Raw genomic sequence first — 25,737 nt, 5'->3', positions numbered from 1 at the left:
GGGTGGGCCCTCGTGGCCCTTCCTCAGCTTGCCCTCCCTCGTTGTATGCTTTCGTGGACATGAGTGGTGTCGGGAGGAGCTCACTTGTGACTGGCATGACACCCGACACAGGGCACCATGCTGGCTGGGCTGTGTGTGGGCAGGTGGTCCCACTGCCAGCCGATGGTACCCAGCATGGGCTTCAGTGAGAACGGTAACCAGGAGAGAAAGGAACTGTGGGGTCCCTCCCAGCAGGAGGCGAGTGCGTGCTGAGTTTGTAAAGGCTGCTTTTCCCACACCATCTGGGCGTGCTCGTCGCTCCTGTTGCACGGTTACACGCTGGGCTTGTTGGGCTTCTTCGCCTCTTGACAAAAAGCGGAGTAAACACGAGCCTGTTCTTAGTGTGCCTCTGGTCCTCCCTGGGAGTTAAGGATCTCTCTGTGTGTCCTCTCTTTTTGGGGAGGGTGCTTGTCAGTGGGATTGATCTGAGGCTCTCAAGATCTGAGCAGCCCTAAGAGTTCCCTGTTAGGATCCCTTCAAGGTCTTTCCATTTCTGCTGGTGAAGTTGGTGAGGGAATGGGTGGGAAGATGAACAGAGACCCAAGAAGAGAGGATTTGCAACAAAAACAAGGGTTAGCTGTGCGTCTGAGTGCTGTGAAGCAGAGGGATGCTTCCAAATAGTGTGGTTCATTCTTTTAAATGTTTTTCCTCCTTTCTCTCTCCAGACAGGCTCAGAGCTCAGCCCAGTGGATGGACCTGCTGCAGGTCCGATGGACTCAGGGCCAGTGTACCATGAGGACTCAAGGCAGCTAAGCACCTCAGGGGCTCCGGTCAATGGTGCTAGAGAGCCCGCTGGACCCAGTCTGCTGGGGACTGGGGGCCCTTGGCGGGTAGACCAGAAGCCCGACTGGGACGCTGCCCCAGGCCCAGCCCACGCTGCCCGCCTGGAAGATGCCCACGACCTGGTGGCCTTTTCGGCCGTGGCCGAAGCTGTGTCCTCTTATGGGGCCCTTAGCACCCGGCTCTACGAAACCTTCAACCGTGAGATGAGTCGCGAGCCTGGGAACAGTGGCAGGGGGTCCCGGCCAGGGCCCGAGGGCTGCTCTGTGGGCAGCGAAGACCTGGATACACTGCAGACGGCCCTGGCCCTGGCCCGGCATGGCATGAAGCCGCCTAACTGCAACTGCGATGGCCCAGAGTGCCCTGACTACCTCGAGTGGCTGGAGGGGAAGATCAAGTCTGTGGTCATGGAAGGTGGGGAGGAGCGGCCCCGGCTCTCCGGGACTCTTCCTCCTGTCCCTGGCGAAGCCGGCCTCCCAGCTGTGAGTGCCAGGCCACTGCTCAGCTCCGAAGCTCCCCAGCAGCCCCCCTCAGAGGGCCTGCCCCTGTCCCAGAGCGCCCTGAGCATTGCCAAGGAGAAGAACATCAGTTTGCAGACCGCCATCGCCATCGAGGCCCTCACCCAGCTCTCCTCTGCCCTCCCCCAGCCTTCCCATCCTTCCTCCCAGGCTGCCTGCCCCCTCCCCGAGGCCTTGTCCCCTTCCACTCCTTTCCGGTCCCCCCAGTCCTACCTCCGGGCCACTTCCTCGTGGCCCGTGGTTGCCCCTGAGGAGCACCCATCTTTTACTCCCGAGAGCCCTGCCTTCCCTCCTGCGACTCCCAGAACTGAATTTCCTGAAGCCTGGGCCACCGACACCCCACCAGCAACTCCCCGGAGCTCCTGGCCCCTGCCCCGTCCCAGCCCTGACCCCATGGCCGAACTGGAGCAGCTGTTGGGCAGTGCCAGTGATTACATCCAGTCAGTGTTCAAGCGGCCGGAGCCCCTGCCCGCTAAACCCAAGATCAAGGCTGAGGTGCCGTCTCCCTCCCCGGCCCCAACCTCCTCCTCTCCCGTCCTGCAGAGAGAGACCCCCGTGCCAGCTCCAGAGCCTGACGCCCATCAGAAGGCCCAGACTGCCTTGCAGCAGCACCTGCACCACAAGCGCAGTCTCTTCCTGGAGCAGGCCCATGAGGCCTCCTTCCCCACCCCCTCAGACCCACCTGCTTCCAGCTGGTGGGCACCAGCCAGCTCGCCTGCGCCCCGGCCTCCAGATAGGCCCCCCAAGGAGAAGAAGAAGAAGCCCCTTGCTGCTGCTGTAGGTGCCGTGGGGACGGAGAAAGCAGCCCCGGGGATCAAGCCCAGTGTGCGCAAGCCTGTTCAGATCAAGAAGTCCAGACCCCGGGAGGCGCAGCCCCTCTTCCCGCCGCTCAGGCAGATCATCCTGGAAGGGCCCAGGGCCCCCACTGCCACCGAGGAAGTGCAGGCACCTGCGCCTGGCACGACCTCCCCAGCGCAGGGCTCTGCTGTCCCTTTGCCCCCAGAACCTTCTCTTGCGCTATTTGCACCTAGTCCCTCCGGGGACAGCCTGCTGCCCCCTACTCAGGAAATGAGGTCCCCCAGCCCCATGGCCACCCTGCAGCCAGGCTCCACTGGCCCCCTTCCCCCTGCCGATGACAAGCTGGAGGAGCTCATCCGGCAGTTCGAGGCTGAATTTGGGGATAGCTTTGGGCTTCCTGGCCCCACTTCTGTGCCCATTCAGGACCCCGAGGCCCAGCCCCCTTGTCTCCCTGCTCCTGGGAGCCCCTTCGCCACCCGCTCCCCCAAGCAAATCAAGATTGAGTCTTCAGGGGCTGTGACTGTGCTCTCGACCACCTGCTTCCACTCGGAGGAGGGAGGCCAGGAGGCCACACCCACCAAGGCAGAGAATCCACTAACCCCCACCCTCAGTGGCTTCTTGGAGTCACCCCTCAAGTACCTGGACACGCCAACCAAGAGTCTGCTGGATACGCCTGCAAAGAGAGCCCAGGCCGAGTTCCCCACCTGTGATTGTGTTGGTGAGTCTGCTTGGGGGTCCAGGATGGGCCATGACCAGTGGCCTTGGGCTTCACGTAGCAAATGTTTGTTGTGTGCTGGCTACCGTGCCAGGTCCTGGCAATATGGAAACGAACTTGTGGGAGAGATGGCCAAGAAAGCAGATGATGGTGTTTTGTCAAATGGATGGATTTGGAGGTTTTCTGTAAGGGGTGGTGCTTGTGCAGGGCTCTGGTGGACCAACAGGTGCAGCAGAGATGTTCTAGGAAGAGAGTAGCATGGGTCACAGCTCAGTGGCCCTGGGGAGGTGGAACCTGGCTGGGCCAGCTTTGATCTGTTGAGAGTGAAAGGTGATGCATTCACTGTTGGCAGGGGGAGCAGAAGGCAGCTTGAAGATTGGCTGGGACCTGTGATTGTGTGTGTTGGAGTTGGGGTGGCATGCCATGGTCAGGAGTTTGGCTTGCTCCTGGGGGGGAATAAGGAGCCCCTGAGGGTCTCGCAGTAAGTCGTTCCCTTGTGCTTCTGAAAGAGTTCTGGTGTGTGGTGCAGAGATCGGCAGTGTAAGAAAGCGTTGCCAGCCAGGCAAGAAAAGTACTAGGAAGGGCAGGGCAGGATCCCAGGGCCTCTTGGAGGAGGTGATGGGACCCATGCTAGTATTTGCTTTGGTGGTGACATCTGCTATGAATGCGGATGGGGAGGGGCCTGGACAGGCTGTGTTTGAAGTGGTCAAGAGACTTGATGGGGGTCTAAGGGGGGGTGGTTTGACAGAAGCCACGGGCAAGCAGGTGGTGGTTGCAGCTGCCCTGTGGGCAGGGGCACAGGGGTTAACTCAGGAGCTTGGCTTTCTGTAATCAGAGCAGATCCCAGGCTCTCTGCAGACCATGCCCCTGGTTGGGCACATGTGTTGGGGTGGGGTCGGCTATAGCGAAGTGTGCCCTGCAGTTGCAAGTGTCCTGTGAGGACCTGTGTGTTCCAGATGTTGATAGGAAACACTGATGCTGACAGTGAGCGGGCTCAGTTCTTGTGATTTGATGATAGGGTGTCTTGTTAAAATATGTCTATCAAGTAAGTTGTGTGCTTTGTTGGCTGACTGTTGAGTGAGGGGGGCGGGTTGGACTGCTTTGCAGGTTAGGAGGTCAGCGACAGTCACATGGGAAGCAAGGAAAAACTGGCCCTGAAACTTCTGTCAGGGCAGTCAGGTGTGCAGGATCTTGCCAGGTGTCCAAGTGGGCCCAAGACCGACTTGCTTACCAACCCTGTTCATTCTTAGATGTGGCTGGTAGTGACAGCACTGTGAGGGCCCCAGTACTTCCCAGTGTGTGGGAGGAGCTTGTTCTGATCCTAGAGGCTCATCCCGCCTCGTTGTTCTTTGCACCTGCACCCTCCACCTGTATGAGGTGTGTCTCTCGCCAAGTGGTCAGGGCGCTGCTGAGCTCAGTTATGTGGCCTTGTGTTGGGTGACACCAGCTTGTAACTTTCAGTTCCAACCCCTTCACTCTCTGGGAGACCCGGGGCACTTGGCCCTAGCCTGTTGGCATCTCGGTCTCCTGGTGAACTGAAGATGCTCACTGTACCTGCCTCGGCAGGGCAGCTGCAAGGATTGGCTTGAGCATATGCATCAAGCCCCTGGAGCCAGATGTGGCACATCAGGGCTGTGGGGATGTCTAGCTGGTCAAGTGAAACAAGGCTGGGAGAAGAGGCAAAGGCCTCCTATTGGAAGGGAGGCAGAAGGCTCGTGCTGTTCCCTGGGCACTGGTTTCTTGGTTTCCAAGCCTTGTGTAACTACTGGAGGGACACATATTAAATGTTTCATCGCCAAAGGGCTTTGTGATTTTTTGAGACAAAATAAATTTTTAAAAATGCACAGCTGTCTGTCTAGCGTGTGTGTGCCTGCCGGGTGTGATGACCCTGTGTGGCTGTGGGCTGCCGCACGTGGTGTCGAGATGGCAGGGATGCCCTGTAATACCCAGCTTGTGACTCACCAGGGTGCCGCTTGGCTGAGGGGACATGTGCTCAGCGCTGGGCAGAGAAGAGGAGGTGGCCGCTCCAACACCAGGACTGCGTGGGCAGGGGCTTGGGGCTGAGAGGAGCAGGCTTGCAGGGGGAGAGACTGGTAGCTCGGGGGTCCCCCCCCCATATCCGTGAGACCTGAGGCTCCCCCAGAAACAGGCCAAGTCTATTTGAAGCCACTGAGCATAAGGGAGGCTGTGAGGTATGAGAACGCATGCAGTGGCTGTGCTGGGGGCTGTTGCCTGGGTGGGCAGGGGACCGTGATGAGAAGAGAGGCGGAGCCCATCACCACCAGTCCCTCAGTACTCTGACTCGTGTTTCTGTGAAGAGGTTTGTACTTAATTGTTTTAATCTTTAAAGATTTCTTTTTTTATTATCTTGAAAGAGGGAGAGACGGGCTTCCAGCCACTGCCAGTGACTGCAGTGGCTGGGGCTGGTTCAGGCTGGAACTGATAACAAGATCCAAGCTGCTGGCGTTACAGGCTACAGGTTAACCCACTGTACCACAAGGCCCGACTTTATACTTAAATCTAAAGGAAGAATTACTAGTGTGTAAATAGTTACCTCACCTGGGTTAAAAAAACTAGAATACAGGGCCCGGCACGGTGGTGCAAGTGGTTAAAGGTCCTCGCCTTGCACACCCGGGATCCCATATGGGCGCCGGTTCTAATCCCGGCAGCCCCGCTTCCCGTCCAGCTCCCTGCTTGTGGCCTGGGAAAGCAGTCGAGGACGGCCCAAGGCTTTGGGAACCTGCACCCGCGTGGGAGACGCGGAAGAGGCTCCTGGCTTCGGATCGGCATAGTATCGGCCCGTTGCGCTCACTTGGGGAGTGAATCATCGGATGGAAGATCTTCCTCTCTGTCTCTCCTCTCTGTATATCCACCTTTCCAATAAAAAAAATAACAAAAATAAATCTTTAAAAAAAAAAACCTAGAATACAAATGGCCTTAGCAAACCATGGAAAAGGTATATTATGAGAAAAAGTATGTACTGTTTTTTTTTAAGATTTACTTATTTCATTGGAAAGTCAGATCTACAGAGAGGAGGAGATACAGAAACATCTTCCTTAAGCTGGCTCACTCCCCCAATAGCTGCAACGACTAGAGCTGAACCAATCTGAAGCCAGGAGCCAGGAACTTTCTGTGGGTCTCCCATGTGGGTGCAGGGTCCCAAGGCTTTGGGCCATCCTTGACTGCTTTCCCAGGCCACAAGCAGAGAGCTGGAAGAGAAATAGAGCAGCCAAGACATGAACCAGCACCCATATGGGATCCTGGCATGTGCAAGGCGAGGACTGTAACCACTAGGCCAGTACACACAAATTTTAAACATTTTTTTCACCAAAATAAACTCCCTTGCATTTCTCCATGAATTTTTTTTAGAGATTTATTTATTTTTATTGGAAAGTCAAATTTATAAAGAGGAAGAGAGACAGATCTTCCATCCACTGGTTTACTTCCCAAATGGTCACAGTGGCAGGAGCTGATCCCATCTGAAGCCAGGAGCCTCCTCCAGGTCTCCCACATAGGTGCAGGACCCCAAGGCTTTGGGCCGTCTTCTGCTTTCCCAGGCCATAAGCAGGGAGCTGGATGGGAAATGAAGCAGCCAGGACATGAACCAGTACCCAAATGGGATCCTGGCATTTGCAAGGCGAGGTATGGCTTTAGCCATTGAGCCATCATGCCAGGCCCTCTATGAACCTTTTCAAGTTCCTGTGTACATCAGTAATGGTGAGTTCTGCTTAGCCTGTGATGACCTGGCTCTTTTGTTTCTGGCTCTTTTTGTTTTTGCTTCTTGTAATGAGCCATACATTGTGTGACTGAGAAGTACTTCTGAAAACCTACCCTAGCAATAGCATGCAAGGTGGATTGGCAGAGGATGGTGACCATGTGATGGGGAACTGATTAGGAAGCCATAAAGAACAGTAGGAGGGAGACTTCAGAAAGTACACGAAGAAATGGAAAGTTTGTTTGGCATAAAGTATTGTTGTGTTGTATCTTAATGCACACTTTCTGTGTGGTTTTGGAGGTTTGCAGAGCACTCTGTACCAGACACTCTGCCCAGGTGTGCTAGTATGTGCTGCCCGTGAGGCGAGCTCTGCGTTGGGTCCATTTTAATGATCAGGAAGCTAACATGGATTAAGTAGTTTTCCCAGGGGAAGGTGAGATTTGGAGTTGGGCGGTTAGACATACATTGTGACTGCAGCTGGCTGGGTGAGGAATGTGTCCTAACTGCAGTGATGGGGCCAAAGAAAAGGGAGCTGCCTCGGGTGGCCTGTGGTGTGCCCAAGGGGCCCTTCTGGGTAAAGGCCGCCCTGCTTTCCAGAAGAGTCAGGGGCTCCGTTTACACCAGTGCTTCATCAGCTGGTGCACTGGAGCCGGGCTTGGTCCTGAGCGTGTGTCTAGCATGTTTAGAAACCCTGGTTCTTGGTGAGATTGACGTCAGAAGCCATCCCTCTCTGGTGACAGTGGGAGGTGCAGGTGGCAAAGTACTAGGAGCAGGAGATTTCCATTGAGAGGACAGTGAGCTTTGGAGTGTCTGTTAAGCACTTGTGATAAATGCTGGGTAATGAGTCATGGAATCAACTTTATAAAAACAGAGATGTTGTGTCTGCAGATTTATTTATTTGAAAGAGTTACATAGAGATCTTTGGCTGGCTCACTTCCCAAATAGCTGCAAACTGGGGAAGCCAGGAGTTTTTTCTTAGTCTCCCAGATGGGTGCAGGGGGCCACCTGCCATCCTCTGCTGCATGAAGCTGGATGGAAATGGAGAGGCTGGGTCTCAAATCAGTGCCCTTATGGGATGCAGGCTACAGCTTTTACTCACTATGCCACAGTGCTCACCCAAGCAGCTTGTGGCCCAGGTGCTTGGGTTCCTGCCACCTGCGTGGGAGACAGTGGAGTTCTTTAGCCTGGCCCAGCCCTAATTGTTGTGGACATTTAAGAAAATAAACTAGCTGATAGAAGATCTCTTTTCTTTTTCTCTTTGTTTTCCTCTGTCATTCTAATTTCAAATAAGTAACATTTGAAAAAGTAATTCTCAGCTGTGCTCCCATGCCCAGTTCTGTGTGCTCCCCCACTGGGAAAGTATGTGTGCCACAGTCAGAGGAGGGTGGGGGAGTGGAGATGGGAAGGTACCAGTTTGGTTTAGATTTTAAGGATCTTTTTTTTTCTCCTGCTGGGTGATAATAAGTAGCAGTTTGTGTTTAGTGTCTCTAGCTGATAGCAAAAAGGATACATTTTATTCTTCCCCCCTTTTTATACAAGAAGTAGGACAAAGTGTATTTTCCCATTTTAAAATGAGTAAAATTAAGTGTGCAGGGTTAAGATAAAATGCCTAGAGCAATATAACCAGCATTTTCTCAAAAATTGAATTCTGGTCTCTTGAGGCTTCCCTGGGAACTTTCTCCTTTCCAAATTTGGGGGAAAATTTTTGTCATTGCCCAAAATGAGACTTCAAACTGATTTTTTTTTAAAAGAGTTGAACCATTTCCCTGCTGTATCACTTTTCCTTTATGGAAAAGGAAGAGATAAAACTAAGAAGGAAGAACGATGATTTAACAGCAAAATAACTTCCTGAAACCTATTGAAAGACGTAACAGGAGAGAGCATTTCGTCAACTGAAACTGGGATATAACCCCAGTCCTACACCGCAGATTCTATGGGCCCTCTGCCAGCATAAGGTCAAGTTGAATTAAAGACTGACATTTGGTACAGTTGCTAGGGGCGGAGACAGTGACCTTGAGGCCCTGAGGGACCCTGCAACTGAAGCCATGGGCTGGAGGCCGTCTTTCCAGAGAGCATCCTGGCAGGAGCTGGGCTGGAGCTTCTGCTTGGCTCAGGTGACGCTGGCGGGTGGGCAGCTGTAACCCAGGGCCACGTTTCAGATTGAAGGCCAGCAACACCACAAAGGCCCTTTGGCAGAGCAAAGTATTGGCTGTACCGCCAGGCAGAATTCCTGCCAACTGTGTCTTATCAGGGTGACCAGCTCACTCCCTTTGGAGGGAATAAACCTGAATCCTAGCCAGTCTGTTCCCACCAGGACAGAGCACAACCAAAGCTCAGCACACAGATGTGAAACGTGTAAGGTTAGGGTACTGGCTTAAACATGCAGTGCTTAGAGAGTTTACCATTGTGCCTGTCTGCAGCCAGCCTGGTTCTCCTTGTTTGCTGTCAGACCATTGAACTTCATTCATTAAATTAATTAATTGATGACACAATTGGCTGATTCTCTGCCTGTAAGTGCCAGCATCCCATATGAATGTCGGTTTGGTGTCCTGACTGCTCCACTTGACATCCAGCTCCCTGTTTGTGGCCTGGGAAAGCAGTAGAGGACAGCCCAAAGCTTTGAGACCCTGCACCCACATGGGAGACCTGAGAAGCTCCTGGCCTCTGGCTTTGGTTGAACTCAGTACTGGCCATTGTGGCTGTTTGGGGAGTGAATGAGTAGATGGAAAATCTTTCTCTGTATCTCCTCTCTGTAAATCTGCCTTTCTAATAAAAATAAGTAAATCTTAAAAAAAAAAAAAGATTTATTTTTTATTACAAAGGCAGATTTACAGAGAGGAGGAGAGACAGAGAGGAAGATCTTCTGTCCAATGATTCACTCCCCAAGTGAGCACAACGGCCGGTGCTGCGCCGATCCAAAGCCAGGAGCCAGGAACTTCCCTCCGGGTCTCTGACACGGGTGCAGGGTCCCAAAGCATTGGCCTGTCCTCGACTGCTTTCCCAGGCCACAAGCAGGGAGCTGGATGGGAAGTGGAGCCGCCAGGATCAGAACCGGCGCCCATATGGGATCCCAGCGCGTTCAAGGCGAGGACCCTAGTCGCTAGGCCATGTTGCCGAGCCCTACTCTTTTTTAAAGCTTTAATTTTTGTTTCATCTGAAACTCTGAGACAAATTGTGATCCTGTACCTGCTCACAAATGGCCACAATGGTCAGCTCTGGGACAGGCAGAAGGCAGGACCGCAGGACTGAGTCCAGGTGCCCCATATAAGTGGTGGGGACCCAGGTACTGGAGGCATCATTTGCTTCTTGCTAGGAAGCTGGAATCAGAGCTAGGACTGGGGCCCAGATGCTCCGACATGGGCGCTCTAAGTAGCACCTTCACTGTTGAGCCAATGTCTTCCTGCCTTTGACGTGTGAGAGGCAGAGAGAGATGCAGAAGGGAAAGATAAGAGAACTCCCATCTGCTGGTGCTCTCTGTTCTCCAGAGCGTACTCACGATGCCAGGCAGCCGAAGCCTAGAGTTGGAATCCAGATCTCATGATGGAGGCAAGAACCAACCCCCCCACCACCAAGCAATCTCTACTGCCACCCGCTGTCCACACTAGCAGGAAGCTGGACTCCGCAACCTGAGTTGGGACTCGGAGACTTCTCTCCTCCTTGGAGAAGGACTAGTGAGCAAACAGCCTAGAAATGGAGAATGATACTGTTCAAACCCTCAGGGGAAATGGAGGGGTGGATGTAACCTTTAACATAGCAATGTACTTAGAAAATGCCAGAACTGTTGAAGCAACCGCTGGTGCCTTCTGAAACTGGTGAATGTGTTCCCTGGGAAGTCAGCGATGAGAGATGAGGCTCTGATGCTCCAGGAGGACCTCAGGGGTGAGGCAGAAGTCAGGGCCATGCTGGGTGTGAGCACTTAAAGCTGCACCTGCTCGGAGCTGCCCGTCAACAGAGGGACAGGACAGAGCTGTGGCAAGGACCTTGCCAGCGGGGTGAGGGTGCTGGGGGATATTGCAGGCCCTACAAATGACTCGCTGTGCCAAGAAAGCTGGGGAGCTCGTTGGGGGTTATGCTGTGGCACAGGTTCAGAGGATTAGAGTTGCAGAAAGTCAAAAAACTTTACGGAGATGAGAAAAGCTTTATGCTAAGAAATTATGTTTGGGGGGAAATGAGTGAAAACTCATAATCCTGTCAATAATCCTGATGAGCTTACTGAATTTTAAGAAATATTACCTACAAACCTCTCAAATTGAGTGTCATTTAGAGTTTTAAAAACTATTATTTAAAATTTTTTATTGTTACAGATGATAGTGATACAGTGGTCAGAAGGGGATTTTTGGGTGTAGATACCCTTTTTTTTTAGATTAATGTGTTTGGAAGAGGTGGAGAGAGGGGTCTTCCTTCACCTGCTGGTTTCACCCCCAAATGGCTGCAGAAAAGCAGATTCACAGAGAGAAGGATAGAAAGATCTTTCATCCGCTCACTCCCCAAAGAGTGTCAGCAGCCAGAACTGAGCTGAGCAGATGCCAGGAGCCATGGTTCAGGGTTGCAAAGCTTTGGACCATGTTCTGCTTTCCCAGACCGCAAGCAAGGAGCTGGATGGGAAGCAGAGCAGCCGGGACACGAATCGGTGCCTGTATGGAATGCTGGCGATCGTAGGGAGAGAATTAGTCAGTTGAGCCAATGTGTCAGCTTCTCATCATTTTCATCCTCACTGATGGCTTTCCCTGGTTGTTAAGCAGTGTGTATTTGGAACTGTAACGTGTGTATGTATGTACTCTGGATGTTACTTGGCTGTGTGTGTGTGTGTGTGTCATCTGTGTTGTTTGTTGCAGTACCTGTCATTTCTTCTCACTCACGTGCCATTGAACAGTGTTTTGGTCCACATGCGTGTTAACAGCCCTGTAAGATGAAGGGAGCTGGAAAATGCTTCTTGCGTAACGATGTGGAGGCGGAATGCTGGGGATCCTCAGCTATCGCAGGCCTTAGGCAAATGTGTACGTTTGTGTGATAGTTTTCCATTCAGATTATTTATTCAGTTATTTGAAAGAGTGACATGACAGGTGGAGAGAGAGAACTTCCATCTGCTGATTTACCCCCCAGCTATCCCCACGGCCAAGCTAGGAGCTAGGGACTCGGGGATGCAGACTGTCGAACGCCTCCCTGGCATGCTAGCAGGAAGTCGGGTGGTGGCAGAGGTCAGCTCGGTCCCAGGCACTTCGATGTGACAGGTGGCTGCCTGAGCCACAGCACCTTGTTGTTGTAGGTGCTTTTCTTTGAACAATGTTTAAACAGCAAAAATTGAAAATTGAAAAGCTTTGATACAATAGGGAAACAAATAAAGCAGTTTTGCACAGTTGTACTGTTTTTTAAATGTTCGTTTTATTTTTATTGGAAAGTCAGATATACAGATAGGAGGAGAGACAGAGAGAGGAAGATCTTCCGTCCAATGATTCACTCCCCAAGTGACTGTCACAGCCGGAGCTGCGGCGATCCGAAGCTAGGAGACTTTTCCAGGGCTCCCACATGGGTGCAGGGTCCCAAGGCCTTGGGCCATCCTCAACTGCTTTCCCAGGCCACAAGCAGGGAGCTAGGAAGGAAGTGGGGCTACCGGGATTAGAATGTGTGCCCATAGGGGATCACAGCACGGGAAAGGTGAGGACTTTACCGAGTCAGGCCCCAGATGTACTCTTGTAAGCTGTTCTACAAAAATGTCAGAAAGGTAAAAATGTTAAAAGTTTAGAAGGTAAAAGTAAGCAGTAAGCCAACTTGCTGAAGAAAAAGGAGTAAATGTGACATAGCTTACTGCTGGCCAATCTCCACTGCCCCAGCTGCTTCTAGCCACTCCTGCTGAGTGCCCTGGGCAGGTGCACCTCTTGTTTACTGACTTTCATGCCTGTTGTAGTTTTAGTATTCACTTTATTTTTATAATATTACTTTTTTAAAAATTATTTTTTTATAGTTGATGAGGGAGCAAAGGGTCAAGGGCTAGAGGAAAGTGAGTAAGGCCGTTGTTTCCTCATTCTCTTTTGTTCCTTTCTGTGTCTGGGTAAAGAGGTAAGTTAAGGGGAGAAGCCACATCCAATCTCCCAACCATCCCATGGTCCCCAGTGTGGGACACACGCTGAGGGTCCTCCTCAGGTGGTTTTGATAGTTCAGTTTGGAATTGCTGTCAATCTCGCCACTCTAATCACGATAAAAATCTCTCCAGAATCCACTGGCTGACATAGTCGACTTTAGAGTCTCCATTTGCCCAGATTTTCACTGCTAATACTTGGCTGGGGTGGTTGATCAGCTTGTTCTGTCCTCTGTCCACTGCTTTAAGGCACTGAGCAGGCCCAGCTCTGACACAGGCATTTCATGGTCAGACCGTGGAACCTGCAGTTCTCTTCATGGTTGGAGTTCTGAGTCCAGTGGTTCACTTGTGGAGAAATTGCCAAAGAAACCTCACCTGAGGTGATCCCAGACCTAATTCTTGTGTGTGTTTGCCAATATAGTGTTTGCCACATTCCATCACCCAAATCAGCCTACACACACTGATAGTTGCAATTGTTTGATCAGTTCTGTCTCCAGCCCTGTCTCCTACACAGACCAATGGCTGTTGGAGTCCAGCCCAATCCTGCCCACCACACACTCGGCCTTCATGCAAACAGATAGCAGCTGCAGTTTAGTCACAGCGACCTGGAATAGGCCCCACCAGGCCCACCCCTTGCCCTGTTTCCCATACTTGCCATTATGTACAGCAGACTAGTCCAGTCTGTCCCACATCCCATTCAGCTCTCATACATGTCAATGGGCATTGGGCATTAAAGCCTAGTTCAATCCAACCAGCCCTGCTATCCAGTCCACACTGGTGCTGACAGGTGCCACCCTCTGTCTAGTGATGCCTGCTGCAGTCCTGGTTCTCATGCTCACCAGTGGAAGTGGCAACCCAGTAGGGAGGTGCCCACTGTTTCCCTCCCTACTGAGTCTACTCCAACTCCCAGATGTTGCACTCTCCAGGTGTTTCTGCAGTTTAGCTTAACAGAATTTGTCCCTTATGCCAGCATCTGCAGCTGATGCTGCAACAAAGCTCATCCAACCCATACCCACTCTGGTTTATGCATGCACCAGTAAGAACAGTCAACCCGGCCTGACTTTTCCCTGATCCAGCTCACATGCAAGCCAAAAGGTATTGTAGTGCTGCCGTGCTTGGTTTGCCCCTGATCCCAGTTCTCATGCTCACCAGTGGCCCAGGGATGGGGGCACCTGCAGCCCCCCACTAGGTTCGCCCCCACCACTACCACCTCGGGTCTCATGTGCTGGTTGGGTGCTGTGACCCAGTTTGGCATGGTCTGCCTCACCTTGGCATTTGCCAGTGGGTGTTGGAGCCTGCAGACGGATTTGCCAACTGAGCCATCGCACAGGACAGTAGTATTCGCTTTCTAGACTGGGATGCATGAGTTGTTAGAGTTGCCAGTAGTGTTCAGGACTGTGGTGTGTTCTGCCACTGGTAGCGACTAGCAGTGGATGCACTGTTCATTTAGCCTTGGTGTGCAAAAGGCTGCCCTGTCTGGGGTTGTGGAATGCACTCTGATGTTCCCACAGGGACAGAGTGGCCTGATACATGTTTCTCAGAATGTGTCCTCATTGTTGAGCAAAGTGTAGTTTCTAGTTTACAAATATATCACAGTTGATCAACTAGATAAACACTGGTCTTTTGAATTGTTTTGAATTTGGGGTTATTATGACTCATGTGGTCTAAGAAATATTTATACATTTCCTGACATATTTATATATTTCCTTTTAAAATAAAATATTGATTTGAAAAGTCAAGTTGAAGATCTCCTATCTATTGGTTCACTCCCCAAATGGCCACAATGGCCAGGGCAGGAATCAGAAAAGGGTTCCAGGTCTCATGTGGGAAGCAGGTTCCAAAGCACTTGGACCATCTTATGCTACCTTTCCAGGAGTGTTATCAGGGAGCTGGATTGGAAGTGGCACACCTGGGACTTGAACTGACTCTTCTGGGTTGCCAGTAGCATCTCTCTGTGCCTCAATGCAAGCCCCCATTTTTACGTTTCTGTTAGATGTATGTCTGTGACTGAAATTGTTTGTGTTCAGCTTGGTGTGTGGTCACTTCTCCAAAGCAGTTGTACAGATTGTTGACATTTATTTTTGCTTCAGAGAGAATGATTGAGTTCCTGTGTGCCCTTGATACCTGGGTCAGACCAACGCCCTAAGCCAGGCTAGTGTCAGGTTCAAGGTCCCACCTGGACCCAGGTACTTGAACCATCAACTGCTGCTCCTCACCAGCAGGTAGTAGCCTCATCTGTTTTGCTGTTGTGGTAGCATCTAGAAGTAAGTATCTCATTGAAACTGTAATTTGCATTTCTTGCAAATAACTAATGAGCTTGAGGACTTTTTCATATGCCTCCTTTCATATAGCATGCCGCTCCAGTTATTTACAAACTTTGTGTCTTTCCTTCTCTACTGATTGTTAAGGGTGGTTTTTTTCTGGATGCAAATTCTTTGTTGGATGTATGCCTTACCATCCTCAGAGTATCGAGATAAAAACTTTAGTTCAAGAATTCTATACCTAGGTAACTAGCCTTTCATATGCAGTGGTTTCAAACACACATTTTCAAATTTTCAAGAACTCAACTTCTCTGAAAAATGAATCACATAAGGAAGCAAAAAGTTTATTAACAGTCTAGTAGAAATCTAAAAAAAGTTTTTTTAGAGATTTACGTATTTTTTAATTGGAAAGTCAGATTTACAGAGAGGAGGAGAGACAGAGAGGAAGATCTTCCATCTGCTGGTTCACTCCCCAAGTGGCCACAACAGCTGGAGCTGAGCCCATCCGAAGCCAGGAGCTTCTTTCAGGTCTCCCATGCAAGTGCAGGGTCCCAAGAGTTTGGGCCGTCCTCTACTGCTTACCCAGGCCGCAAGGCCACAAGCAGGTTGCTGAATGGAAAGTGGAGCAGGGATACAAACCAGCACCCATATGGGATATTGGAGCATGCAAGGTGAGACTTCAGCCACTAGGCCACTGTGCTGGTCCCTAGAAATTTACATTTATATTAAATATTTTGATTTATAATAGGAAAATGTCTGCAAGGATATTGGTGAAGTGCTCAAGATACAGTCGAGGAGAAAGAGCCTCTGCTTTGGCATAAATTGTTAGGCTGCTGCCTGCATCCTATGCAAATGCTTGTTTGAGTCCTAGATATCTGCTTCCCATGCAGCTCTCTTAACATGTCTGGGAGAGCAGTGATAATGGTCTAATTCCTAGGACCCCTGCACCCAATGGCCAGGGTACCTGGGCCAGCTTGCACTGATCTTAGATGCACAGGCAGGACTCCAGCCAATACTCCAACATGGGATGGCAGCGTAGCAAGTGCAGCTTAGTCTTCTGCTCCACCACTTGGCTCCCTGATGCCACATTCTGTTAGAGGCAGAATGAGTTCCAGTCGCAGGGCTGTGCAAGGTAGCGTGATGCTAGGTGCATCGGGCTCTAAACTCTACAGGTGAGGGTTTTGGCAGAAGCACTGCCTGAGGGAATGCATGTCTGTGCCTAGCATATCTTGGTGAAGAGAAAAGCCTGGTTGTCCTGCCCATGTGTCATGACCTTTCCAGGCTAATGATGTTGCTCACCTTCAGCCTGAGGTCCCTCAGACCAAGTGTCAGCTCTGCATACCTAGTTAGGTTCAGGAGAAGTGGGTTTTGTTTTGTTTTTTAAGATGATTCCCTTGGGCCTGGCACTATGGCTCAATTATCTGATCTTCTCTTGTAAGCAGCCAGGATCCCATTTGGGTGCTGGCTCGTGTGCTGGCTGCTCCGCTTCCCATGCAGCTCTGTTTGTGGCCTGGGAAAGCCACAAGTGATATCTGTACTGTATCATATTTGGTGTCAATGTCCTGCTCCTAGTGGTGCCAGGCGGCTCTCTAAGCTAAGGTTATGAGAACCGGGACTTCCTCCGGAAGCCATGAGCAGGAATTCCTTGCTCTTGATCGAGCACAGAGGTGGCAGGGGCCGCAGAACAGGCCTTGCCGCTGGGGGATTGCTGGATCCCATTGGCATGGGCCAGAGCTTGCTGCTGCGCTTAGTTCCCCGTCTGTCTGGGAGCTCTTCTTTGAGCAGCTATTGATGATCCTTAAGTCATTCTTCTTTAGAATTGCAAAATAGGATTTTCTGGTTCTACCATTTATGTTTAACACCTATTTCCTGTTTCATTTTTCTAAATATGGATACCTGGGAGACATGCTAACTCCCTGTCTGATCCCATTGCTTGAAGTACATAACAGTCAGTCTAGGGGCAGGAGAAAGTAGAACGGTTGCCAAGAGCCGAGGTGGGGAGGCGGGAACGCTGTGGAGTGAGTGTCAAGTTATGCAAGGTGAGCCGTACAGCACTGGCCCGGAGGTAGCAATGTTGTATGTTCTGCCATAAGTGTTCCTACCCCAAAAGTGTTCTTCTTCACCATTTGCTTCCTAACAGTAAGCCAGAATCATGTGTAATTTTTCCATTAATTACCAACGATTAACATATGAGTTGATTTAGTACCTGTTTCATTCATTGGAAGACATTTGTGAATGTTTGGTTAAGCGTCCTTAACATCTTTCAAGTCAGGATTTGTCTTTTTTTTTTAAGATTTATTTAATTTTTTTTTTGGAAAGTCAGAAATTCAGAGAGGAGAAAAGACAGACAGGAATGGAATTTGGACATAACCTTCCATAGTGATATCTGAGTTATGAATATTGTCAATATTATGTGGTAAGTTCAAGTGCTGTCTCTAAAATGTCTACAAAAAAAGTATGATTCAGCATTGAAAGAAATTGTATGTGAAGAAAGGTATGGAAACGAAATTTCAGTACATAAACTTGATCTTAGCAAATCAGTTTGTGATTGGTCGAGTGATGGCCTTCTTGTTCTTGAAAAGCAGAATTCTGAGTAGGTAGCATATATATGTATTTTAGGGTTTTACTTATTTTTATTGGAAAGTCAGATACACAGATAGGAGAGACAGAGAACAAGATCTTTCGTCCGATGATTCGCTTCCCTGAGTGACTGCAACTGCTGGAGTTGAGCCAATCTGAACCCAGGAGCCAGGAGCCTGGAACCTCTTTCGGGTCTCCCACACGGGCGCAGGATCCCAAAGCTTTGGGCCATCGTTGACTGCTTTCCCAGGCCACAAGCAGGGAAATGGATGGGAAGTGGAGCTGCTGGGATTAGAACCAGTGCCCATATGGGATCTCAGCTCATGCAAAGGAAGGACTTTAGCTGCTAAGCTACACCAGGCCCTCATAGTGATTTTTACAATTAAATTTAAGCATACAGGCTTATCAGTTAATATCATTGATTCCTTTAAAAGGGGGCCGGCTCTTGGGCCCGGCGCATTAGCCTAGTGGCTAAAGTCTTTACCCTAAAAGTGTCAGGATCCTATATGGATGCTGGTTCATATCCTGGCAGCCCCACTTCCCATCCAGCTCCCTGCTTGTGGCCTGGGAAAGCAGTCGAGGATGGCCCAAAGCCTTGGGACCCTGCACCCGTGTGGGAGACCTGGAAGAGGCTCTTAGCCTCCTGGTTTCAGATCGGTGCAGCTGCAGCTGTTGAGGTCACTTGGGGGTGAATCATCGGATGGAAGACCTTGCTCTCTCTCTCTCCTCTCTGTATATCTGCCTTTCCAATAAAAAAATTTTTAGGGCCCGGCGCGGTGGCGCAAGTGGTTAAGGTCCTCGCCTAGCACGCCCGGGATCCCATATGGGCACCGGTTCTAATCCCGGCAGCCCCGCTTCCCTTCCAGCTCCCTGCCTGTGGCTCAGGAAGGCAGTCAAGGACGGCCCAAAGCTTTGGGACCCTGCACCCGGGTGGGAGACCTGAAAGAGGCTCCTGGCTTCGGATCGGCATAGTATTGGCCTTTGCGCTCACTTGGGGAGTGAATCATCGGATGGAAGATCTTCCTCTCTGTCTCTCCTCTCTGTATATCCGCCTTTCCAATAAATGAATAATTAAAAAAAATTTTTTTTTAAAGGCGGGGGGGGTGGCACCAGCTAGCTAAGCCTTCACATGTGCTGGCATCTGACATAGACACTAGTTTGAGTCCCAGCTGCCCCACTTTCCATCCAGCTCCCTGCTAATGGTCTCAGAAAGCAGTAGAGAATGCCTCAAGTCCTTGGGCCCCTGCACCCATGTAGGAGGAAGCTCCTGGTTCTTGAAGATCTCTGTCATTCCTTCTCTGTGTGTAATTCTGCCTTTTAAATAAAAATAAATTCTTAAGTACAGGGAATTGTGGGATGTCTACTGGCTCACTGCTCACCTGCCCCCCAGGGTTGGGCCAGGACGAAGATCTCAAGCCAGGCCTCCCATATGGGCAACAGGAGCCACTGTCTCCTAGGGTCTTTGCAGGAACCAGAGCTTGGTCGTGATCCTAGGCGCCCTGGTAAGGGACCTGGGCACCCTAGCTGACATCTGCATGGCTGGGCCAAGTGAATATTTTGGATTTTTATGATTTTTTTTTCCTTAGGATTTGTTTATATCTTAGGAACCTTATTATTATGTTGAATACACAGCAAAATTATGTGAAAATAGCAGACATTGACATGACAGTAAATTGATAGTTCACATGCAGATGTGTGTATAGTATGTGATGTATGTTCTACATGTAAACAAGTGAGGATGACATTTAGAGACATACACTAGCTTTATAACTCCTCACACTTGTGACGCAGACGTCTTCCAGCAGAATTGCTCCTCTCCCCTGCAGGCGCTCTCCCAGGGACAAGGGTGTGATGGTGGGAAGGGCCCGGGGGGCTCCTCGGGAGCTGCGGGGGCCACGCTGGCTCTGCCGGGCACTGCCCTGCATCTGCCCTTCGTGCTCAATGACCTTCCCCGAGAAACCCGACCGGCGCGTCTCCAGGCTGGCTTGGTTTTAGGTTTCATATCTTCTTTCCCAGCTACTGGGGACGTAGTTGCCAAGATTGAATTTGTGTCTTCTCCTTGAAAATCGTTCTCTGCCCTTGACCATGTGAGCTTTGCGTTTTTCCGATTGGAGGCAGAAGGTAGTCACCAGAGGCCGCACTGTGAGACCCCCGCAGACAACCCGCGATTTTGAATTTTCTCCTACAACAGTAGCTGGATCCGAGCCCAGGAACTCTGGCGTGCTCTGAGCTTCTATTTTCTGCATACTGTGTGGTCTGCTCACACCTAGAAAGGCATTCAGATCACTGCTTCCTGCACCAACATCCTCCGTAATCCTCCCTGCTTTTTGGACCAAAGAGTGTATATTTGGAGCGCATAGTTTTTAACACTGTCATTGGAAACATTTGTTGGTTGATGAAATGCTTAAGTCCTGGACCTGACAGCTCCAGTCCTCTGCAATTCTGTGGTATGTGGACACTATGTTACCTGCTGTAGGGCCCAACATTATGTCAGCCGCCCACAGTCAGGCAGTTTGTATGGCAGCTGGGAAGCAGCTCGCTGCTGAGTGCCTGTCACATGCCAGCGTCCTGACTTTGTGGTTTTCACCCATGGAAGCATGAGTGTTGGAGAGGTCTCATCGGCACGACAAATGTTTGGTCTCCCATGCCCCGTGAGCAGTGATGTGACATCTTGGTGCTGCTTCGCGAGTTAAGGTGTCCTGGGTGCCCAGGAAGCACGTGAGTCTGAGAGCGCTCGGGTCTCCATGAGAAAGTGGCGCTGGAGCTAGGGCTTGGAGAGGAGTCTGTCAGCAGAGGAAGAGACAGGCACTAATATCAGCAAGGAAGCATCAAGACCTGCCGCAGTGCCAAGCAGCCCTGGGGCAGGACTCAGAGTGGCCGGGGGGATGCAGGGCTGGGAGGTGGGCGAAGGTGGCCGTGGAGGGGGACGGGGTTTGCAGACAGGACTGTGGCATTGGAGATGCTTGTCTGATCTGGACTCGGCCACGGGGCGTGAGCAGATTTCCCTTGGGCGGCATAGCTGGTGCATTGAGAAGGATGGCTGCAGAGGGCTGTAGTGCAGAGGATGCCTGTGTTACAACACTTGGCGAGAGCCCAGCGCAGCGCAGGGCACGGGGAGGGGCCTGCAACCTGCGGGAACAGAGAGGAGGTGTAGGACGTGTGGACTCTTGGCCTGCTCATCTACATGCTCCTTCACTCATTTTTATTTCATGCCAGGAGTATAATTGAACTTGGTGTTTGCTTGCTCCTTCTCTTACTTTTCTGTGTTTGTAAATATTCGCCTTCATACGTGTGTGTGTGTGTGTGTAAGCTGTAACATATTGTATGAGGGTATCTCAAAAAGAGCACAAAAATTTTTGAAATCTACGCATACTTTAGTTTTTAAGAGGTAATTTTCATTTGAAAGTCTGTATCAGGGAGGGAGCAACACAGAGATTTTCCATCTCTGGTTCACTTCTCAAATGGCTGTCATGACTGGAGCTGTGTGGGTCTGAAATGCAGGAACTTCTCTCTGGCGTCCCACTGGATGCAGGAGCCTGAGCAGTTGCACTGTTTTCCCCTGCGTTCCCAGGTGCATTGGAAGGGACCTGGATCTGAGACGGAGCAGCCAGGACTCCAGCGCCTGTGCGGGAGGCTTGACTCGTTATACCACAACGTTGGCCTCCCAGCAGTGTCCTGATGCTCACTTTACGTCACTGTTGTAGGTACCCTTGTAAATGCTGTAGTAAAAGGAGGTGCCTCTTCGCCACCTCGGTGTCTTAGAAGTCATTTTTTGTCAGTGAACCTTGAACTGCCTAATTGTTTTTGGCAGCTGCTTACTGATCCATGGTTTACATGCGCCATGATCCACCGACCAGTCCAACAACAAGCATTTAGGCTTCCTGACTGTGGCTCATCTTACATAGATGCAGCTTTAACAATCCCCTGGGATGGCTGCAGAGGGTGCACAGTTGGAGTTGAGCTTGTTGCTGCACTGTGTTCTGTACTGCTGGTTGTCTTGTTCCTGCACCAGGCTGCCAGTTGCCACATTTTTCTTGGTGAGCTGGAAGTGGGCGGAAATGTAGCTTTCCTTATGAAGGTACCACAAAAAGCTAATGGAAATGGAATTTAAAAATCTAGTATGTGAGCTTTTCAAAGTACACTATGTTTGAATCACTTGCGAAGCATTCTTTTTCCTCTTGTGTGATGGACCTTATTTAGCCGTAGTGCTGCTTGGTAAAGAAGGAAGGTAGGCAGGGAAATTGGTGTTTGACTGGTGTTTTCTCCCCGATGTGATGGCTTGTCTTTCAGAAAAACCTTTCATATAGTGGTTACTGTAAAGATGTTTGTTTTGTTGTTTTAAGGCTGGACGTGGCAGGGGTTTGTTACTTTGGATAGCTTCTGAGTTTCATGTCCTACTTGGGGAAGATCTCTACTCCATAGTTTTTATTTTTCATTGTATTTGAAAAGCAAAAAAAAAAAAAAAAAAAAGATCTCTGCTTCACTGACTCACCCCGAAAATGCCCACCACAGCAACCAGGGCTGGGCGCAGGACGTGACAGGAACTCAGTCCAGTCAAAGGGACCCAAGTGCTTGATCCCTTTTGCCTCCCAACCTGCAGCTCAGCAGAAAGCCGATTCAGAAGAGGCGCTAGGACTCAACTTCAGGCACTCCCTTATGAGGTGCGGGCATCCCGAGTGGGGTGTTCACAGCTGTGCCCTGTGCCTGCTTGGCACACCGTATCTCATGTCAGTGCCAGTTTAAGTCTCTGCTCTGCTTTTGATTGCAGCTTCCTGCGCATGCGCACCCGAGCAGCAGCAGGGGATGGCTTGAGTTCTTGCATCTCTTGGCAACCATGTGGGGGAGTTCCCTTAATGTAATTATCTTATATTAGTATCATACCTTTAAAAATGAGACAGTCATATTTTTTCCACAGATGTTCTATTCTATGCAGAATATCCTAATGTGGTCACCATGTTGCCTTTACTCACCTCTCCTTAGACATGAAACAAACTTATCAATTGCAAAACAGTGTGTGACTACTATGTGTGTAGTTCTTTTTGTTTTTAGCCTTTTTAGTATCCAAATATTGTTTTCCAGAGGGACCATTATGTAGCCTTTTGAATCTAGTTTATTTCACTTAGAAAAACTTATTTAATAATTCATCCATAGTTATATAAATCAATCGTATGTTCATTTTTTAACTGAAGTAAACATGAAAGATTTATGTATTGGGAAGAGTTACGGAGGGAGAAGCAGAGAGAAGTAGGTCAAGTCTCCCAGAGGGTGCAGGGGCCCAAGCCAGTGGGTCAGCCTCTACTGCTTTCCCAGGTGTGTTAACCGGGAGCTGGACTGGAAGTGGAGCACTGGGGACACGTGCCAGCATCTCCTTTGGAATTCCAGCTTTGCAGCATGCTGGCTGATTAACCCCACAATGCCGCAACACTGGCCTCATAAAACCACTTTAAAACAAATAATTCAGTGTCGTTCAGCCACCATGTAGGTGCAATTCCCAAACATGTATTTAATACTTAAGTTTAGAATTCTAAGAGTGTAATGATGGCTCCTTCTTTCCTGTTTCTCACTCTGACGTTTCTGCTCTGCGAGGCGAAGCCCTGTCCTCACGGAGTGGTTCCCCCTGCTCCTCCCTTCCCCAGCCTCTGGCAGCCAGCACTCTGCTCTGTTTCTTAGACTTGGGTGTTGTAGATATTTCACAAGTATAGGGCCCGGCGCCATGGCCTGGCGGCTAAAGTCCACACCTTGAACGTGCTGGGATCCCATATGGGCGCCGGTTCTAATCCTGGCAGCTGCACTTCCCATCCAGCTCCCTGCTTGTGGCCTGGGAAAGCAGTCGAGGACGGCCCAAAGCCTTGGGATCCTGCCCCAGCATGGGAGACCCGGCAAGAAGTTCCTGGCTCCTGGCTTCAGATCGGCGCAGTTCTGGCTGTTGCAGTCACTTGCGGAGGTGGGGGGTGGTGTGAAGCATTGGAAGGAAGAGCTTCCTCTCTCTCTCCCCCTCTCTGTATATCTGCCTTTCCAATCAAAACAAAACAAAAATTTATCTAATATCTGACTTCTTTGACTTAACACATTTTCAATGTCCAGCTGTATCTTTTTTTTTCTAATTGCGGCAGAATGTGTATGACAAATCTTAGCCACTGTTACTGTGTTTAAGCAGACAACTAATGTCACTACATTCTCAGTACCAGAACTCCATTCTTCTTGCTGAATGATGTTAGCTGCATGAGTATCACATTTTGCTTGCCCATTCATCAGCTGACGGACAGTTGTGGTGTTTGCACCCCTCAGTGACTCCAGAATCCTGCCATCACTGCCAACATTGGCTCCCAGGTGTCTGTCTGGTCCCTGTTTTTACTTATAAAATTTTAGTATTCCCCTAGGAGTACAGTAGCTTGTTGATACTTGCTCTAGAAATGGAATTGCTGCTCATTAGCTTTCCAGGTAATGGTAAGTCTAATTCCAGAGTGTTTAGTCTTGACACGTGGTTCTCTGAGATTTTTGGGATTTTGCTGACTCGGAGTATGTAGTGGTATTTCAATGTGACTTTAATGAGGTTGAGCACATTCTTTTTTTGTGTCATGTCTGCTGATTTTCCAACTGGTGGATTTTCTATCTGAACTAATGCTGATGAATTCATATCTCCAAGTAACGTGTAGTCTTTGTGTTTCTGCAGAACAAATAGTGGAGAAAGATGAAGGTCCGTATTACACTCACCTGGGATCTGGCCCCACGGTCGCCTCTATCCGGGAGCTCATGGAGGAACGGTGAGTGCTGTGCCCAGTAGCAGGAGGATGGGCTGCTCTTAAGGCCCTCTGGGTGCAATGCTTTCTGCCAGATGAGAGACGTGCAGGGAGCGAGCCCTGTCTCTGCAGACTGTAGAAGGTTGAGGTTGTCAAGTCTGTCTTGAATCCGTGGCTCTGTCCTCCTCCTAGGATGCGTTTCCTGGAGAAGCACGGTCTGGTTTGTGCTGGCTTCCGACAGTCTGGTCTGTGCTGGTGGCCTTTCCATGGTGTCGTGTGCTGAGCCCTTCTGCCCTCTTGTGTGTCCTGTGTATTGGAAACTGGGTTTAAAAGGCATCGGTTGGGTTTGCGTTGTCAAAATGACTTTGGAGGAGGTGCTTGGTAGCCCCAAGAAGAGGTGCAGTAGGAACCTCCAGCCAGTTGGGAGCCTGTTCGGGATGACCCGGTCCTGGCAGTCCTAACAGCTTGATCCGCCACATGAGAAGATGTTCTGGGCACATGTTCTACTTCAATCCAAACAGTTCTGGCTCTTGTTGGAGGTGAAGTGGTCAGAAAGAGGCTCTGAGCCGAAGGAGTGTCCATCGCAATGAGGGGTTATTCATTGTTTCTAGGTTGTAGGAGGAGGAAGATCAGAGTTTTTGGTGGCTGTTTAAAATTTAACAGTTCTTGGTTTTATGTGTGTTGTAAGCAATTCTTACAGAGACTCAACGACGGTGGACATGTCCATGGCATGTGGTCAGTGCCATGGGTTTTGGTCTGTGCAGAGTTCATACAGCTCGGAGCCTGAGGGCAGGGATGCTGAAGCTGAGTGTCTCTGCTGTAGGGATGTTGTGAGGATAAACAACCAGTGCATGGAGAGCACATAAGTGCTAAGTGCTTGTTCTCAGTACTGTGGAGTAGGGGTGCTTGGTCTGCCTTATACTGTTATCCACTGATTCGCTTTTCATAACAAGCATTAGCATTTTTTAAAAAGTAGATTTATTTATTTACTTACATTTTGAAAGATTTACAGAGAGGAGAGATGGAGATCAAGATCCTCTGTCCACTGGTTCACTCCACAAGTGGCTATAATGGCCAAAGCTGAGCTGATCAGAAGCCAGAAGCTTCCCCTGGGTTTCCCACATGGGTACAGAATCCTAAGGCTTTGAGTCATCCTCTCCTGCTTTCTCAGGCCACAAGCAGGGAGCTGGATGAGAAGTGGAGCTGCTGGGACACGAACTGCCACCCATAAGGGATCCTGGTGCACGCAAGAAAGAATTTAACCATTAGACTGTCATGCTGGGCCCAGTCATTAGCATTTTTATAATAAAGGCAGAGGCTGTTTAGACCTAGCATGGGTTTTGTTCCTACAGAAAAATTCAACTGTGGGAGTATGTCTCTGAAAGACCCAAGCTAGTCCTGTTAGAATAGCAGGAAAGGGGCCAGCACATGGCCCAGTGGGTTAAGCTACTGCTTGCAGCACCAGCATCTTGCATATCCCTGGTTCCAGGCCTGACTGCACTGCTTCTGATCTGG

The 25,737-nt window shown here is 50.0% G+C and overlaps 1 protein-coding gene across 1 annotated transcript in view; it reads left to right on the top strand.

Moving 5' to 3' along the window:
- Positions 1-25,737, top strand: part of TET3 (tet methylcytosine dioxygenase 3) — a 104,516-nt gene that overhangs the window by 48,752 nt on the left and 30,027 nt on the right. Inside the window, exons 4-5 of the mRNA XM_040993681.1 lie at positions 705-2,853; positions 24,156-24,246. Coding sequence (XP_040849615.1) covers positions 705-2,853; positions 24,156-24,246 — 2,240 coding nt within the window. The remainder of the gene's footprint in view (positions 1-704; positions 2,854-24,155; positions 24,247-25,737) is intronic.

The sequence above is a fragment of the Ochotona curzoniae genome, unplaced genomic scaffold, assembly GCF_017591425.1.
Source record: "Ochotona curzoniae isolate NIBS_2020 unplaced genomic scaffold, NIBS_Ocur_1.0 contig_883, whole genome shotgun sequence".
Classification (NCBI taxonomy): Eukaryota; Metazoa; Chordata; class Mammalia; order Lagomorpha; family Ochotonidae; genus Ochotona; species Ochotona curzoniae.
Note: the sequence above shows the minus strand (reverse complement) of the source record. Positions and strands in the feature narration are given on the sequence as shown.